Source organism: Phyllobates terribilis, unplaced genomic scaffold, assembly GCF_046119375.1.
Source record: "Phyllobates terribilis strain yellow unplaced genomic scaffold, ASM4611937v1 Scaffold_11__3_contigs__length_659146591, whole genome shotgun sequence".
NCBI lineage: Eukaryota > Metazoa > Chordata > Amphibia > Anura > Dendrobatidae > Phyllobates > Phyllobates terribilis.
The window spans coordinates 640578663-640596905 of NW_027362771.1; the positions used below are offsets into that span (position 1 = coordinate 640578663).

The following is an 18243-nucleotide window of genomic DNA, read 5'->3' on the forward strand; positions in this document are numbered from 1 at the left end:
ATAAACAAGTGAGATGGGATTATATTTGTTTTATATTAAGTTGCCTAATAATTCTGCACAGTAATAGTTACCTGCACAAACAGATATCCTCCTAAGACAGCCAAATCTAAAAAAAACCCACTCCAACTTCCAAAAATATTAAGCTTGGATATTTATGAGTCTTTTCGGTTGATTGAGAACAGAGTTGTTGATCAATAATAAAAATAATCCTCTAAAATACAACTTGCCTAATAATTCTGCACACAGTGTAGTTCATCATATTGCCCTTATCCTTATGTATATTTGTAAATTGAGATCTCATGTTAAGATTTGCCTCAGCTTGTTGAATCGTTTCATGATGGTGATTCGGATTTCCAGGTTCTTCAGGCTGTAGATGATGGGGTTTAATAAAGGTGTCACCACAGTGTAAAGTAAGGACAAGATTTTGTTCATGGTAGATGTTTTTTTTCCTGATGGAGACACATAGATGGCAATCAGTGATCCATAACACATGCAAACTACAATCAGATGGGAGGAGCACGTGGAGAAGGCTTTCTCCTTACCAGTGGTTGTTGATATTTTCAGTATGGAGCGAACAATGCAGACATACGTAGAGAAGATAAACACAGTTTCAATAATGGTTTCATTGGTGGTTATAATTATTACTACTGTTTCCAGAAGAGATGTATCTGAGCAGGAGAGTTGCAAAAGAGGTCCATAATCACAGAAGAAATGGTTCACAACAATATTTGAGCCACAAAAGTCAAGACTTACGATCAAGATAGTGACTAGGATGGTGGCAAGAGAACCTGAAGCCCAACAAAAGGCAATTAATTGAAGACAGAAGGTACAATTTATAGTAGTAATGTACTGCATTGGTTTACAGATGGCGACATATCTGTCAAAGGACATGACCGTTAGAAGAAGGCACTCGGTTACCATGGACATTGAAAATATGAATAACTGAGTTATGCAGCCAATCTTTGAGATCGTGGAGCCATCATTAAAAATGACTAGCAGAGTGTTTGGGCATATGGTTGAGGTAAGTATGATATCTGAAAGGGATAGCTGGCTGAGGAAAATGTACATTGGGGTCTGGAGACAAGGAGTGGTGGACACTAATGAGATGATCAATAAGTTCCCAGCTAAGGTGGCCATGTAGATCAGAAGAAGGACTATAAAGAATGCAATACGAAAATTATGAAGATACTCGAAGCCTACAATGAAGAACTCATTTACTGATGACAGATTCAGTCCTGGAATCATCTTCAAAGAGTGTAAAATAAATGTAATGTCAGGTGAAGACATGAAAATTTGAGGGTCTTGTGGTCATGAACCAACCATGATTATCACTGAACCCAACTACATGGTGAATAACACATAATGGTGAAGAAAACACATTTTATGAAAGGTTACATTGTTTAAAGTCGTAATTATTGGAATGTGCAATCTTTGTTACCTTGTGTCTCTAGTTGTCGTGGTTGCTTTCTCATCAAAGATTTATGAACAAAACATGTCTGATTATAGATGGTAAAGCTTCAAATCTTCCAAGAACCCAGAAATTAGGATACAGAGAAAAGTAATTATATGGATAAACTATTTCTTGAGTTTTAGAAGATTTTCACTATTTTTGTTGTTGTCTCATCCAGTTTATCGCTTTTTATCCCAATCGTCAAAAGCCGAATATAAGACTTTAACCAACAAGATCAAAATATCAAGTTTTGGTTGATGAAAATTAAATGGAAAAAATTTCTTGAAAACAATGTGATGTCCTTCTTTACAGAATCCCTCCTGGAATACAAATACTACGGTGCGGGACGTGGTTTTATAGTCAAGCAAACCTCATGAGAATATTACCAAAAGCAATCACACAAATAAATGGAAACGCCGCAGGGAATTATATTCAAACAACTATATCATCTCCCACGTGTTGTAAAAAATGTAATTGCAATGTTTTGTCATTTTTTACATATCAGCAACTTTAAAAAAAAAAGATAAAATAGAACTAATTTGCTTTTTTTTAATTTTGGTATATGCGTTAGTACAGCATTGATTTCTCAATATTCTCAGCTGCATCTCTTCCACTTACTCACCTGTTCCACTATTTGTTTTTTTCTATATCATCTGCATTTTTATTTTTCACCCCATTTTTACACTTTTACACTGTATCGCTCAGAGTCAATTAGATCACACTTCACCTTTTTGTCGTCTTCATTTGCATAATTTACAATTTTACACACTTTAGTTATCATTCTTTTAAGCTTCATTCTAACCTTAATTTCCATATATTTGCATTTTAACACTCCATCACCAAAACCACCCATGGTTTATATCTCCATATGCCTTTATATGTTTCCTTTATATTTCCTATTTTTACATTGTTTGATCTTTCATTTAAATTTATTTTATTTATTCTGAAGGCAGCCGGCATATTGGCCACATGTTGAATTTTTCAATATGGCTACGAGGTCTTCGTGCTCTGCTGGGCACATTCGCCTGGCTCATTCTCTCGTTGCCTCTCTTGGCATCGCGTCATAAACTGTGGCCCACTTTTCACCTCAGTGACTAGCGCCGGGCCACTGACGTGGGAATTGTCTCATGCAAATGTGTACTTGGCAGCATCCTGTAATGTGACCTCCTAGATTGTAATTAATTACAAGTGTTAATGCCCTGTTTAAATCAGCCACTTTCCCTCCACTTCATTCTCTGACGAAGCAGAAGCGAAAAGTGCGTTGGGGTGGTGTGAGGGGGTTGTGGTGTGTCTCTCCGGTTAGTATCATATCTTTAGTGTCTTATGGGTTCATTGAAATTTTCCAGTTCCCTAATATTGGACTTTGATACTTTTTTGCACTGTGCAATATTCTTTCAGTATTAACCCTAGAACGCATGACCATAATAATCTACTTTTTCACATACAACAATTCAAAGGGCGGGCCTGGCATGCCGCAGGTATGCGTTCTAGGGTTAATTATATAATTATATTATTTTCTTTGTTACTAGACACCTATATTTAATATGAATTTATTATATTACGCACTTATGAATAGTGATGAGCGAGCACTAAAATGCTTGAGTGCTTGGTACTCGAATCGAGCAGGTAGGACACTAGGACTCGACTTGAGTACAGAGTATAATAGAAGTCAATGGGAAACTCAATAATTTTTCCAGAAGACCCTAACAGCAGGGCTCTATGGCCAGAAAAACACAGCGCTCATCTCTGACTCACATGTCGCTGCTAGGAACAGTGTTTCTATTGTGCTCCATGTACATGTAGCACCCTGAGGACTCGGCTGCTACAGGGGTATTACACCTCAAGCCAGAGGTGTGGTATTCCACTCTCGGGTAAGGATGGAGTGTGGAACTGAGCTCAGATAGCTGCATACACTACATACATCCCATTTCCGGGGGACAGACCGACGGTACTCCCACCAGTATATGTGCAGGTACGATAGTGTCTGTCCCTGGCTGGAGTGGGAGGGGGGTGGAACATCCCAGTAGTGTAGGGGCAGATAGGGGGAGCAGTCTGGGTAATGCTAGGAGCTCATTGGGTGCTGGTCACCTGAGCTCACACATAGAGGGAGTATATAAGGTGGGCACCATCTTAGGACAGGGTCTTTTGTAGAGTGAGTCAGTCTTTGTGGAGTCAGAGGAGCAGAGCAGAGAAGCTCAGCCAGAAGGGCTGACAGGGAGTTGTGGTTCCGGCTGGTCCCAGCTCCAAGGCCAAGTCTGAGAGAGAGAGAGGAGTCAGAAGGACCCAGAGAGAAGAAGAAGGAACCCCAAGACCCCAGAATACAAACAGAAGGGTGAAGGGTTGGCACCCAGGGTACCGGATCCCAAGCTGGTGGAGGCCACTAATCCTCAGCCAGAGACCGGAGGTCGTGGGCAGGATCTGCCACGACCCTCACTAAATCCACTAGGAAGGCATACCAAGTATAGGGTCAGGGAACCCAGAAGAGGTGTACCCACCAAGAGACCCGAGGGAGCCGGACATAAGTGGATCCCTGGTGAGAACGGCCAGAAGAGAGGGAAAGTCAGACAGGAGCTCAAGACCACGCTCCAGAATTGCTTGGGGGTTGGCCGAGTCCAGGACCTGGTGGACGCAGCACGGCTCGGGTGGTCGCTTCAGGCCAGAGTGACCATAAGAACACCCGTAAGTAAAAACCCCTGAACTGCACAGCCCGACTCTGAGTCTTCTTGCTTGATCATCCTGCACCTTCACAACCACCATCCTCTACATTTGACCCCCTGAGGCTATACCCCTCCCGTTGGGGGTTATACTACCACAGCTGCACGCATACCACCAGCCTCAGCGGACCCTTCTGCAGCGGCGGCCTTTTGACCGCAAACCAACGGGTGGCGTAGTCGACACTAAGAACATCAATAACATCTATCAAGACTGCCACACACTGAGTTTGACACCCTGGGCACGGACCGGGTCGCCGCCACTCGGAGACTACAACCCCCATCTGATCCGGCTCCGGGTATTCCCCAAACAGCACTGGCCCAGGGGGCGCGTCATACAAGTATTACGTCACTTTTACAGACTGACAGTAAAACATAAAAAAACAAAGATAAAATGGATTTTACAGGAAAAAATGTCAGGAAACATTGTTTCCTGTATAATGACTTGTATATAAGGCAAAATTAGAAAGCGAAAATAAAAACAAAAAAAATCACCTTCTCCACACCTTCATAGACGGGCTATCTCTCACCTTATTTCCCCATTGCCTATGATTACAGAAGATGACATACTAGAGGGATAAATAAAGCTACACCCAATGGCAGTCACCGGTAAATGTAATTTTTACATTTTACAACCTTATCTGGGCATGTGGTGTGTGACATGATCGGACACAACCTGTTTAATTTATGAAGGAGGGACTCTGAAAGTCACAAAGCAAGAACTGCCAAAAGTTAGAAGGAAGATGGACTCGATACTCCCTGGATTAGACATAAATGAGGGCCTCATACACATTCTGTTACAATTGTTAGGTAATGGGACTTCTAGTCTGGTAAAGCATATGAACTAAATGCAAGAACTGCCAAAAATAAGAAGTAGGGACTGCAATACACCTTGAAAGACACGCAGAGGAGGGCATCAGAAAATATATTTTTTACCATTTTTAAGGAATAGGACTCCTAGACTGGTAAAGCCTATGCACTAAGTGCAAGGGCTGAAAACATTTACCCCTAGGGGGGTATATATATATATATATATATATATATATACATATGTATATATATATATATATATATATATATATATATACCACCCTAGGGGTAAATGTTTTCAGCCCTTGCACTTAGTGCATAGGCTTTTCCCAAATTACCTATGAATTGCAGTCATTGTAATTTTCCAGCTAGCTATTAGAGTACAATTGAAAGGTTTTTGTACAAACTGCCTATGATAACAGTATATTTAAAAAAAATAAAAAACTCAAACTGCCCTCAAAATGCATGTTCCAAATTATTATGCACAGCAGAGTTTTCAACCTTTTCATTTTAATAAAGAACAAAAAAATTGTAATTTTTGAAATTATAAGCATTAGCAGGTTATTACAAACTGAAATCAAACAGTTTTCAACTCAAAACTTTATTCTAGGTGATGTTACATTTTCACATAGGACCCCTTGTTCGAAAGGAGCTTCTGAACTCTCTCGTCCATTGAATTTGTCAGGTTTTGGAAGGTTTATCACGCATGAAAATGATCTTGCTGCGAAATGCACGGTTCTTCTTCTTGAACCATGGCAGGAAGTGCTGTTTGAGAAACTCAACATACATTATGGAGTTCATCTTTACCCCTTAAGGGATTCTAAAAGGGCCGACAATCTCTCTCCCCGTGATTCCAGCCCAAAACATTACTCCACCTCCTCCTTGTTAGCGCCGTAGCCGTGTTTGCATGGGGTGTCCATCAACCAGCCATCCTCCACTCCATCCATCTGGATCATAGAGATCATTTCATGCATGATAATGCCCCGTCTCATGCTGCACATAACACATCTGCATCTCTGGCTGCTATGGGCATTAAAGGGGACAAACTTATGGTGTGACCCCCATGCTCCCCTGACCTCTACCCCATTCAGAACCTCTGGAGCATCATCAAAAGGAGTGTCTATGATGGCGGGAGGCAGTTCACATCTAAGCAACAGCTCTGGGAGGGTATTCTGTCCTCATGCAAAACAATTGAAGCAGAAACCATCCAAAACCTGACAAATTCAATGGACGAGAGAGTTCAGAAGCTCCTTTCGAACAAGGGGTCCTATGTGCAAATGTAACATCACCTAGAATAAAGTTTTGAGTTGAAAACTGTTTGATTTCAGTGTGTAATAACCTCCTAATGCTTATAATTTCACAAATGACCATTTTTTTGGTCTTTATTAAAATGAAAAGGTTGAAAACTCTGCTGTGCATAATAATTTGGAACATGCATTTAGAGCGCAGTTTGAGTGTTTTATTTTTAAAAAAATATACTGTTATCATAGGCAGTTTGTACAAAAACCTTTCAATTGTACTCTAATAGTTATTTGACTGGAAAATTACAATGACTGCAATTCATATAGGGAATTTTGGAAAATCTGAGAAAATATTATTTGCATAATAATTTGGAACACAGTGTATATATAAGAGAAATTCTTGAATGAGGGCTGCTTGATAACCCTCTAAACATTTTGAGTGAGGGCAGCATGATTACCCTCTAAAGATTTTGAATGATGACCCTATAAAGGTTTATGCATGAGGGCTGCCTGATGACCCGGTTGATATGGTGGAGGAGGAGGAAGACGAAAGAATGAAGAAACCATGAACTGTTTACTCTGTTTTTAGTGGGAAGTGGTGCATAGGAATGCACCAGAAAAAAATAGTAACAATTGACTTTATAATAAATAATAATAATAATTTTATTTATATAGCGCCATCATATTCCGCAGCACTTTACAATAAAGCGGTGACAAATACAGACAATAAATTCAGTAAAAGGTAAAACAGTTAACCCCTTCTCCCTCAAGCCTGTTTTCACCTTCATGACCAGATGTCCAGTGGCCGGAAGAGCATGAGCGAGGAACAGCAAGCGGTAATAGAAGTCCTTAGAGATAGCAAAGGAGAAGTAGGAAACAATTTGTGGATAGCGATGAGTGAATATGCTCAAAAAATGATCGCCAGTTTCAAATTTGGCACGAATATGGCACATTCATATTTGCGATCGGAAACACGAGTATGCTTGTAATCTTTTTTTTTCCTAACTTTATGTGTGCAAATTGCAGCTAACCAATCTGGGCGCAGGAACCATCCGCAATGTCCAGAAACAAGGGCTTGTGCCATTGGATGCTGAAATCACGTGTCTCTCTCTATATAAAGAGCGGACATGTTGTTTTAGCGCCATTTTGTGATTATAACATTACAGAGAGAATTCTCCTGGTCTGCTCCTGGATATTGAGAGATTTCATCTAGTTAGCTTTGTGATTGCTTCTTATTCAGATAGTTTAGATAGCTAGTGTCCTGTGTGGCTGTGAAATCGATCTTCCAGCTGATTTTTTTTTTCTTGTGCCATTAGTGAGGTCCAGATAAAGACAGCAGGACACAATTCATAGAAGTCTTTTGTGCATTGTTTCTATTGTGCTCCATGTACAAGTACACCTTTAAAATCTATTTTTTTCTGTGACTAATGTGATACTGCAAGCCATAGACCACCATGTCATTTTATGGTGGTGAAATTCAGCTGTATGCAGAGTAAAAAAATCTGTTTTTTTCTGGGACTAACGTGATACAGCAAATCATAGCCCTCCTTGTCATTTTGTGGTGGTGAAATTTAGCTATATGCAGAGTGAAAAAAAATGTTTTTTTTGTGACTAACATGATACAGCAAGCCATAGCCCACCTTGTCACTTTATGGCAGAGAAATTCAGCTTCATGCAGAGTAAAAAAAAAATATTTTTTTTTCTGGAACTAACGTGATACAGCAAGTTATAGCCCACATTATTATTTTGTGGCAGTGAAATTCAGCTGTATGCAGAGTAAAAATAACTATTTTTTTCTGGGACTAATGTGATACAGCAAGTCATAGCCCACCTTGTCATTTTGTGGCGGTGAAATTCAGCTGTATGTCGAACTCACACAGAGTTAGAAATACTATTTTTTTGTGTGACAAAGGTAATACAGAATGCTAAATCTGAGTTTGAAATTATTTGGAGCATATCTTCTATGTTATGCAGGCCTAATCCACACTAAAAAAATACTTTTTTTCAGTTAATAACATGATACAGTAGAGAAAATCTCAGTTTGAAATTGTTTGGAGCATATCTTCTCTCTTATACAGGCCTCATCCACACTAAAAAAATATTTTCCTCTGTTACTAACATGATACAGTAGGGGAGATAGCAGTTTGAAATTGTTTAGAGTATATCTCTTCTATTATACAGGTCTCATCCACAAAAAAAAACATTTTCTTCTGTTATTAAAGTGATGCAGTAGATGAGATCTCAGTTTGAAATTGTTTTAAGCATGTCTTCTCTGTTATACTGGCGTCATCCACACTAAAAAATATTTTCTTCTGTTACCAACGTGATAAAGTAGCGGACATCTCAGTTTGAAAATGTTTGGAGCATATCTTCTTTGTTATACAAGCCTCATTCACACTGACTGTGGGAACCACAGATGGGTGAGTCTGCAGAACTGTTCACACATTCTATGCCATGGGCATCAGAAGTGTACTCCAAAGAATCACAGAATCAAGAGGAGGAAAGAATCTGCACCGATGCCCAAAATTTTTTTGGGTTGGATTTGGGGCAGGACAGAATAGGGTTCGAGCAGGTTCCTGACCCTCGTCACCAGACGTTAACCACTGGGGAGGGAGGTGATCCTTATAAGACTCATACCTGAGGCTCATACGGACTGTACTGTGCTGTCAGGGCAACAAAAGGAGGAGGGTTATTCTCAGGGCGAAGAATGGGATAACACATTGGATGATGAAAAGGTTGTAGATCCCACGTGGTGTGAACCTAGAGGCAGGCAGCTGAGTAGCTCATTTCAGGAGGTGGAAGAGAAGGAAGACGAGGAGTTTACATTGCGTCTTAAGGCGCAGACACTGAGTGGTGCATGCACAAGGAGCACCGCGTCCTTGAGTCTGCTGCTCGCAGGGGCGGCAAGGATTGCCTAGCCTGGTCCATTTTTGACAATGCAAAGGATGAGCTAAATCACATTATTTGCCATCTTTGCAAGAAACAACATAGTAGAGGGAAAAAGTTTAATATTTGACTACTACATACATGAACCTTCACATGCGCAATCAACATGCGTTACTCTGGCAATCTCATTAAGATAAAAAGCGGACCTCAACAACTATCAGCCGCCCCACCGACCGCATCTGCAGCTTCTTCCTCCTCCTCTGTTACCGTGCCAAGAATTGTCACGCAGGTCTCCAATGCAGAACCTCCGGTTCTTTACCCGCTCCAGTCAATCTGAGTGAGAGCCTCTCAACTGTAACGGAAGCTGACTTGCCTGCTGTGTTTGTTTCACCGAGTACACCACATCTTTCTCAATCCACTATAACATCTCTGCCTGCACCTCACTCACGGTCCAGCAGTTTGTCCAGTTCACCGTACTCCGCTCACTCTCAGCACTGCAACCAGCCCTCGGACCCACGATTGCTGTTGCGTAAAAGATTGTTTCATCCTACACATGAGAAAGCTAAGAGGTCGAACTCTACCATCTCCAATCTGTTGTCCACAGAAATGCTGCCATTCCGCCTGGTAGATACAGATGGTTTCCAAAAGCTGATGGCCACCGCAGTCCCCCAGTACCAGTTACCCAGTCGCCATTACTTCTCTGAGAAAGCTTTGCCTATGCTACACCATCATGTCACAGACAACATCACTCTTTCCTTGACTAAATCTATGTCTACCAGAGTGGATTTCACCACAGACAACAGGACGAGTAACCATGGCCAAGGGCGTTACATCTCGCTGACTGGGCACTGGGTGACACTAAAAGCTGTGGGGACAGGCGGGGAAGGGTTGCTCCACAATCTTGGAATCTCCAAGGCTTGCAGAACATACCTGTGTATTTCACACTTCCTCCACTGCTTCTGCCTCCTCCACCTTCTCTAGGGCCCCCACCTGCACACTCAACCTCTGCCTTAACGTGACATGCATTCAACAGAGCAGAGTGAATAAACACTGTCCTCTGTACTTCGCAGTCAGGGCTCACCGCAATTAGGCAGTTTTAAAATTAATATTCCTTTGAGTTCGTAGTCATACAGCTGAAGAGTTGTGGGCAGCTCTCCAGGCTGAGTTTAAGCAATGACTGTCTCTGCTGAACCTAGAGCCAGGGAAGGCCGTGTGCGATAATGGTGCAAACCTGATGACGGCCCTATGCCGAGGGGAGCTCACACATGTACTTTGCATGGCTCACATCCTCAACCTGGTGGAACAGCGATTTCTCTGCCACTATCCTGGCCTGGATCAGCTGCTGCAGAAAGCACGGAAGCTGTGTGCTCACTTCTGCCATTCGCATGCCTCACATTATTGACGTGCATTGATAATGTCAGTTAACAGGTTCATCTGCGTTGTCGACATGGTGGAATTCCACTCTGCACATGTTGCAGTGACTGTAGCAGCAGCAATGAGCCATGACGCAGTATGTCATGTTGTATAGCCGTGCAAAATGGATGTGGGACATATCATGTTTGTGGAGTGGGCACAGATTAAGGACCTCTGCACCCTTCTGCACAGTTTTGGAATAGCTACTAAGATGTTTAGCGCTGACAATGCCATCATCAGCATCACTGTTACGGTCATATACATGATGGAGCAGACTTTGAATAACCTGCGGCACGAGGTTATGGTCCCAGAAGAAGAGGAGGATGCGAAAGGGATAACAATGTCTCAAAGCTCCAGACTGTCGCCACACAGGCGGGTGCCAAGGGAGGGTGGATTACTGAGATTGAGGGGGGATGGTGATACCAGACAAACTGTTAGTGAAGGTACAAGAGACGAGGAAGAAATGGAGGAGGAACAGGTGATGGATGAGCAACAGTCAGGGGATAAAGAGAATAATCATCCCCTCTCTGTGGTTCGTGGTTGGCGGGAGGAGACGGAGGAAACAAGCATCAGTGTTACCCAGACAACAACACGAATGGTAAGAGCCCAACATATGAGTGCCTTCTTGCTGCACTATCTGCAACATGATCCCTGTATAGTTATGATTCAAAATAGAGCTGATGACTGTTAGATCCACTTTATAAGAGTACATTGTACCAGGTGCTTCCCACTCTGGAAAGGGACCCATGAATGCTGGAGTATCGAAACAAGCTTTTACACAACTTTAAGAGAAGTTTTCCCCAAGATAACAGTGAGACATACAGAGTGCATCGCAGCTGTACATGTCAAATCTCTGCCACGTCAATTCATCAATGCCAAAACATTACCAGCAGCAGCAGAGTAAGTGGCAGAAGCAATTTCTGTGAGTCCATTCACACATTTTGTACACCAGCTCGTGCACCAGCACAACAGAGTACAAGTCTAACACGTGGTGAACGACTGCAGACGATGATGGAGGACTATCTAGAGCTCAATATAAACACCATCAGGAAGGGTTTAGACCCTTTTACCTTTTACATTTTGGTCTTCAAAAATGGATGAGTGGCTTGAGCTTGCCTGTCACGCCTTGAAGGTGTTATCATGCTGGGCAGCCAACAATCTCTCAGAACATGGATTCAGAGCTCCTGGGGGTGTCCTGACAGAGAAGCGCAGCCGGATATACCCTGAAAGTGTAGACCGCAAAACTTCCATCAAGATGAACAAGTCATGGATCTCCAAGGACTTTTGCACCCCAACTGCAGACTGTACAGAATAGGCGATGTTCTACTTCTTAGCGTGCTGCATTGATCTCGCGTAATTGCAGTCTGTGATATCTTTCTCATGGCTTCTGTGCCTTCTGTTGCTGCTGCTGTAGATGTTAACAATAATTTTTGGAAATGTGAACTCTCCTGGTTGGGTCTCTCCATCTGCTGGGTTGGCTGTAGTGGAAGAGTTGTCAGTCCCCATTATACTAGTTCTACTCTATTGAAATTGATGCCACTTTGGTGGTGTCAGGCACCAATTTAGGGAAATGTGAACAGTACACACCTGGTTGGGTCTCCATCTTCTGAGAAAAGTCTATGAAAGAGTTACGCTGGTGCCAGGGCTCGTACATCCAGAGCAGACGTCCTCAGGAGAGATTTCCTGCAGGATCAACAGCCTAGGGTCCGCGGTGCTAATACCAAGAATCCATGTAGGGGTTGTAGTATAATTAGGACAGATACCTATTCTGCTACAGCCAACCCAGCAGATGGAGATGCAGTAAGTGAATAGAAGAAAGGTAGCACTCACCATAGGAATGAGGGATGCAATCTTTATTTGGATAAAGACATACGGTAGCAGTGGTGCAGGAAGAGTGTGAGGGAGAGCATTACTGGTCTACGGCCGTGGTCCGATGCCACATACCTATGGTGAGTTTCTCCTGAGTAAGTAGATACCCCATATGTGGGGGAAAACTACTGTTTGGGCACACGGCAGGGTTCGGAAGGGAAGGAGCGTCATTTGACTTTTTGAATGTAAAATTTGCTTGAATAATTAGCGGACGACATGTTGCATTTGGGGAGCTCCTGATGTGCCTAAACAGTAGAAACCCCCCACAGGTGACACCATTTTGGAAACTAGACCCCTCTGGGAACTTATCTAGATGTGTGATGAGCACCTTGAAACCCAAGGTGCTTCACAGAAGTTTATAACTTTGATCCGCAAAAATAAAATTTTCACATTTTTCACACAAAAATATTTTTCAGCCCCCATTTTTGCATTTTTGTAAGGGTAACAGGAGAAATTGCACCATGCAGTTTGTTGTGCAATTTCTCCTGAGTTAGAAGTTACCCCATATGTGTGGGAAAACCACTGTTTAGGCGCGCGGCAGGGCTCGGAAGGGAAGTAGCGAGGTTTTTTTGGCCGCGAAGCATATGGGACGGAGACTTGAGCACCCGCGATACTCAATGCATACCCGAGTACCCGATGCAAACTCAAGTAGCGAGCACTTGCGTTCAACACTAGTTGCCATATCGTCATCTTTTTTTTTTTTTTACTTTTGAAAAAAAAACAACCCTAACCCCAACCCTAACATTAGCACAACCGAAACCCCAACCCCAGCCCTAACATTAGCACAACCCTAACCCCAACCCCAGCCCTAGCGTTTATTTTTTACGACGTTCCTCGTGCGGTATAAGTGATTAGACGACCTTATTCTTCGGGTCGGTGCGACTACAGAGATACCAGAATGATATCGGGTTTTTGTGATTGACAGCTGTCACACACTAAAAGACACATATTTTGTAAAATCTAGTTTTTGCATCCCCATATTTTGAGAGCTATAATTTTTCCATATTTTGGCCGACAGAGTCATGTGATGGCTTGTTTTTTGCGGGATGATTTGACATTTTTATTGGTGCCATTTTCAGGCACATGACATTTTTTGATCACTTTCTATTCCAGCTTTTGGGAGGCAGAATAAGCAAAAACCAACAATTCAGGAATTGTTTTTTTTTTTTTTTTAATTTTTATTCTATTCCGCGTGTGGTAAAATTGATAAGGTAGCTTTATTCTTCGTGTCAGTACATTTGCAGCGGTACCACATTTATATTGTTTTTCTATGTTTTGGCGCTATTACACAATAAAAGCTATTTTATAGAAAAAAATATTTTTTTGCAGCACTTTATTCTGAGAGCTATAACTTTTTGATTTTTCGGATTATGGAGCTGTATGGCGGAATGATGTTTAAGCATTGTTTTTTGCTTCGTTTGTTATTTTTTTTTACCGTGTTCACTAAAGGGTTTAACTAGTGGGACAGTTTTATAGGTCATGTCGTTACGGATGCGGCGATACCAAATATGTGTACTTTTATTGTTTTTTTGTTTTTTTTCATAATAATATTTATTGATGGGTACATTATATTTTTATTTTTGGTGGATTATTTTTTTTAAATATTTTTACAATTTTTATTTTTTTTCACTTTCTGAGAGTTTTTTTACCTTTTTACTTTGTCCCACTCTGGGACTTTCACTTTTTTTATTCTGATCGCCAGCATAGCATAGGGATGGAGAACCATCCCTGTGCCATGCAGGCAGTCAGCGCTGCACAGTGAGAAGATTGTTTGGTCATGCACTGCGCATGACCAAAAAATCTTCCGGCTGTCTGGTGACCCGGATGTTGTCATGACGTGGCAGACAGCGCTGAAGGCCGGAAGAGGAGGTGAGTATCGCGATCACCTCCTGTTAGCCACCGCAATGCTGTGATCGACTTCGATCACAGCATTGTGGGGGTTAATGTGCTGGGAGTGGTGTGGGACCGCACAGCCTGTGCGCGCACGATCGCGATGATGTACTAATATGGGTCAGGCTCTTAAGTCCCAGGGCACAGACGCGTATTAGTATGTCATGGGCTTTAAAGGGGTTGGTGAAAAAAAGCAGATCACAGACATGGCACAAAACTACAGTCATTTCAAATGGCAACTTTAGGGCTTTAAGAAACACTAAAATAAATCAAGATTAAAAATTTGGTACTCCGTAAGGGTATTTTTTTTCAAACCAAGCAGAGGGAAAATATTGTGGAATCACACAATTCGGAGGAAAAAATTATGGAATCACCCTGTAACTTTTCATTTCCAAAACTAACACCTGCATCAAATTAAATCTGCTAGTTAGTCTGCAACTAAAAAGGAGTGATCACACCTTGGAGAGCTGTTGCACCAAGTGGACTCCAACATGAGATATGTTAATTGAAACAAAGGAGAGGATTATTTAACTCTTAAAAGAAGGTAAATCATCACGCAATGTTGCAAAAGATGTTGGTTGTTCACAGTAAGCTGTGTCTAAAATCTGGACCAAATACAAACAACATGGGAAGGTTGTTAAAGGCGAACATACTGGTAGACCAAGGAAGACATCAAAGCGTCAAGACCGGAAACTTAGAGCCTTGTCATGGACCATTTTCTTCAACTTCCACCAATGATTTTCAATTGGATTGAGATCCGGATTATTTGCAGGCCATGACATTGACCTTATGTGTCTTCTTTCAAGGAATGTTTTCACAGTTTTTGCTCTATGGCAGGATGCATTATAATCTTGAAACATGATGTCATCATCCCCAAACATCCTTTCAATTGATGGGATAAGAAAACAGTCCAAAATATCAATGTAAACTTGGGCATTTATTGAAGATGTAATGACAGCCATCTCCCCAGTGCCTTTACCTGACATGCAGCCCCATATCATCAATGACTGTGGAAATTTGCATGTTCTCTTCATGCAGTCATCTTTATAAATCTCATTGGAACGGCCCCAAACAAAAGTTCCAGCATCATCACCTTGCCCAATGCAGATTCGCGATTCATCACTGAATATGACTTTCATCCAGTCATCCACAGTCCACGATTGCTTTTCCTTAGCCCATTGTAACCTTGTTTTTTTCTGTTTAGGTGTTAATGATGGCTTATGTTTAGCTTTTCTGTATGTAAATCCCATTTCCTTTAGGCTTTTTCTTACAGTTCTGTCACAGACATTGACTCCAGTTTCCTCCCATTCATTTCTTTTGTTGTGCATTTCCTGTTTTGGAGACATATTGCTTTAAGTTTGCGGTTTTGACGCTTTGATGTCTTCCTTGGTCTACCAGTATGTTTGTATTTGGTCCAGATTTTAGACACAGCTGACTGTGAACAACCAACATCTTTTGCAACATTGCGTGATGATTTACCTTCTTTTAAGAGTTTCATAATCCTCTCCTTTGTTTAAATTAACATCTCTCGTGTTGGAGCCATGTTTCATGTCAGTCCACTTGGTGCAACAGCTCTCCAAGGTGTGATCACTCCTTTTTAGATGCAGACGAACGAACAGTTCTAATTTGATGCAGGAGTTAGTTTTGGAAAAGAAAATTTACAGAATGATTCCATAATTTTTTTCTCAGAATTGAGTGATTCCATAATTTTTTCCCTCTGCTTGGTCTGAAAAAATGTACCCTTACTGAGTACCACAATTTTAATATTGATTTCTTTTAGAGTTTCTTAAAGCCCTAAAGTTGCCATTTGAAATTACTTTAGTTTTGTGCCATTTCTGTGATCTGATCTGTTTTTTTTCAACAACATTAAACAACTGAATGAACATCCTCCGAGCCCGGTGATTCCATAATTTTTGCCAGGGGTTGTACTAGCAGTGTGAAGACTATTATTATTTATTCTGTTTCATAATATACATGAATCAGCGCATGTCACTAACAGGGATGTCAACAGTCATTCAATGCATAATTGATCATTCGGGAGGCATACCATCTTAAATAATAGACAGATAATGGCATCATGTCAAATTTGTTGATCGCTCGGTCAAAGCAAGTGTGCCGAAGCAATCAGAAGATGCCAACTGCAGCTCCATTTAATGATAAAGGTCATCAGAACCTCAGATCTCCATCTGTTAATCCTTTGAATGCCCTGATAAAGAAGGATGAATTGCATGAAATTAGAATGTGTCCAAACATTAGGAGAAGACATCACCACGGGTGACTCCATTCAAAGGAAGAAGAGCTGCAATACCAAGCACAGTATATGGACGAGGCTGGAGCTATTTTTTGGAGGAAATCAACCATGTGCTATATGGGTTGGCGATCAGTGCAAATAATTTTATACTAACATCAGGTCATAATAGAAATTAGCAAATTTATTCTGTTAGAATTGATTTTGAGTATAATTTTGCAAAAAAATTAAATTCTTCTGAATACAAATATTTGGCAATGAACTCCGTGTGAATTCAGCAAAATGGAGACCAGACGGCCGCCATTTTGCTGAATTACAGAGAGGCAATAGAAGGGATAATAAATAATATTCACTTTGCCGCTCATCTGTACCAAGCACCTCCCGCTGTTTGGTTCTCCACGCTGTTCAGCCTTCCAACTTCGCAAGAGCGCGTGATACCTTCTTTGCCCTTCTTCACTCTGCACCAGGTCTTCTAGCACCTAGTAGACTTGTGACATCACAAGATAGGTTGTGACATCACAAGATAGGTCATGACGTCATTACATACACCATTAAATCATGATGTGCTGTGACATTAGAATTAGATATGAGCAGATGTTTTGAAATTTGAATTCATTGACTTTGCACATTTTCCCCCAAAAGTTGATTTGTGGCGAAATCTCAATACTGGAAAAATTGTAATTGCTCGGAAAATACATGTGTGGGAGAGAGAACGAGAGAAGATCTTTCTGATCAGAAGAGCTTACACTCTACAGGAGAGAGAGACCCCATGGACCGTAAGAGCTTACACTCTACAGGAGAGAGAGAGAACCCCACTGACCATAAGAGCTTACACTCTACAGGAGAGAGAGGGGACCCCACTGACCATAAGAGCTTACACTCTACAGGAGAGAGAGAGGACACCACTGACCATAAGAGCTTACACTCTACAGGAGAGAGAGAGGACCCCACCGACCATAAGAGCTTACACTCTACAGGGGAGAGAGAGGACCCCACTGACCATAAGAGCTAACACTCTACAGGAGAGAGAGAGGACCCCACTGACCATAAGAGCTTACACTCTACAGGAGAGAGATAAGTCACCACTGACCATAAGAGCTTACACTCTATAGGAGAGAGAGGACCCCGGTGATCATAAGATCTAACACTCTACAGGAGAGAGAGAGAGGACCCCACTGACCATAAGAGCTTACACTCTACAGGGGAGAGAGGGGACCCCACTGACCATATGAGCTTACACTCTGTAGGAGAGAGAGAGGACCCCACTGACCATAAGAGCTTACTCTCTACAGTAGAGAGAGAGGACACCATTGTCCATAAGAGATTACACTCTACAGGTCAGAGAGGATCCCACTGATCATGAAAGCTTACACTCTACAGGAGAAAGAGGACCCTGTTGACCATAAGAGCTTACACTCTACAGGAGAGAGAGAGGACCCCACTGACCATAAGAGCTTACACTCTACAGGAGAGAGAGAGGACCCCACTGACCATAAGAGCTTACACTCTACAGGAGAGAGAGGACCCTACTGACCATAAGAGCTTACACTCTACAGGAGAGAAAGAGGACCCCACTGACCATAAGAGCTTGCACTCTACAGGAGAGATGAGACCTCACTGACCATAAGATCTTGCACTGTACAAGAGAGAGAGGACCCCGCTGACCATAAGAGCTTACACCTACAGGAGAGAGATTTGACTCCACTGACCATAAGTGCTTAGATT

General features: G+C 41.8%; 1 protein-coding gene across 1 annotated transcript; it reads right to left on the reverse strand.

Moving 5' to 3' along the window:
- Positions 1 to 297: 297 nt before the first annotated feature.
- On the reverse strand, positions 298 to 1245 carry LOC141167606 (olfactory receptor 5G29-like). Its single transcript, XM_073654991.1, has 3 exons — positions 864 to 1245; positions 543 to 788; positions 298 to 449 (listed from the first exon to the last, which is right to left on the reverse strand). The coding sequence occupies exons 1-3, from the start codon at positions 1243 to 1245 to the stop codon at positions 298 to 300; spliced, it is 780 nt and encodes a 259-aa protein (XP_073511092.1).
- Positions 1246 to 18243: the final 16998 nt, after the last annotated feature.

Coding starts and splice junctions, on each gene's coding strand:
- LOC141167606 (XM_073654991.1), bottom strand. CDS start 1,245: ATGATTCCAGGACTGAATCTGTCATCAGTAAATGAGTTCTTCATTGTA. Junction 789..863: donor TGACAGATATGTCGCCATCT/GTAAACCAATGC, acceptor GTTGGGCTTCAG/GTTCTCTTGCCACCATCCTA. Junction 450..542: donor GAAAATATCAACAACCACTG/GTAAGGAGAAAG, acceptor TGTCTCCATCAG/GAAAAAAAACATCTACCATG.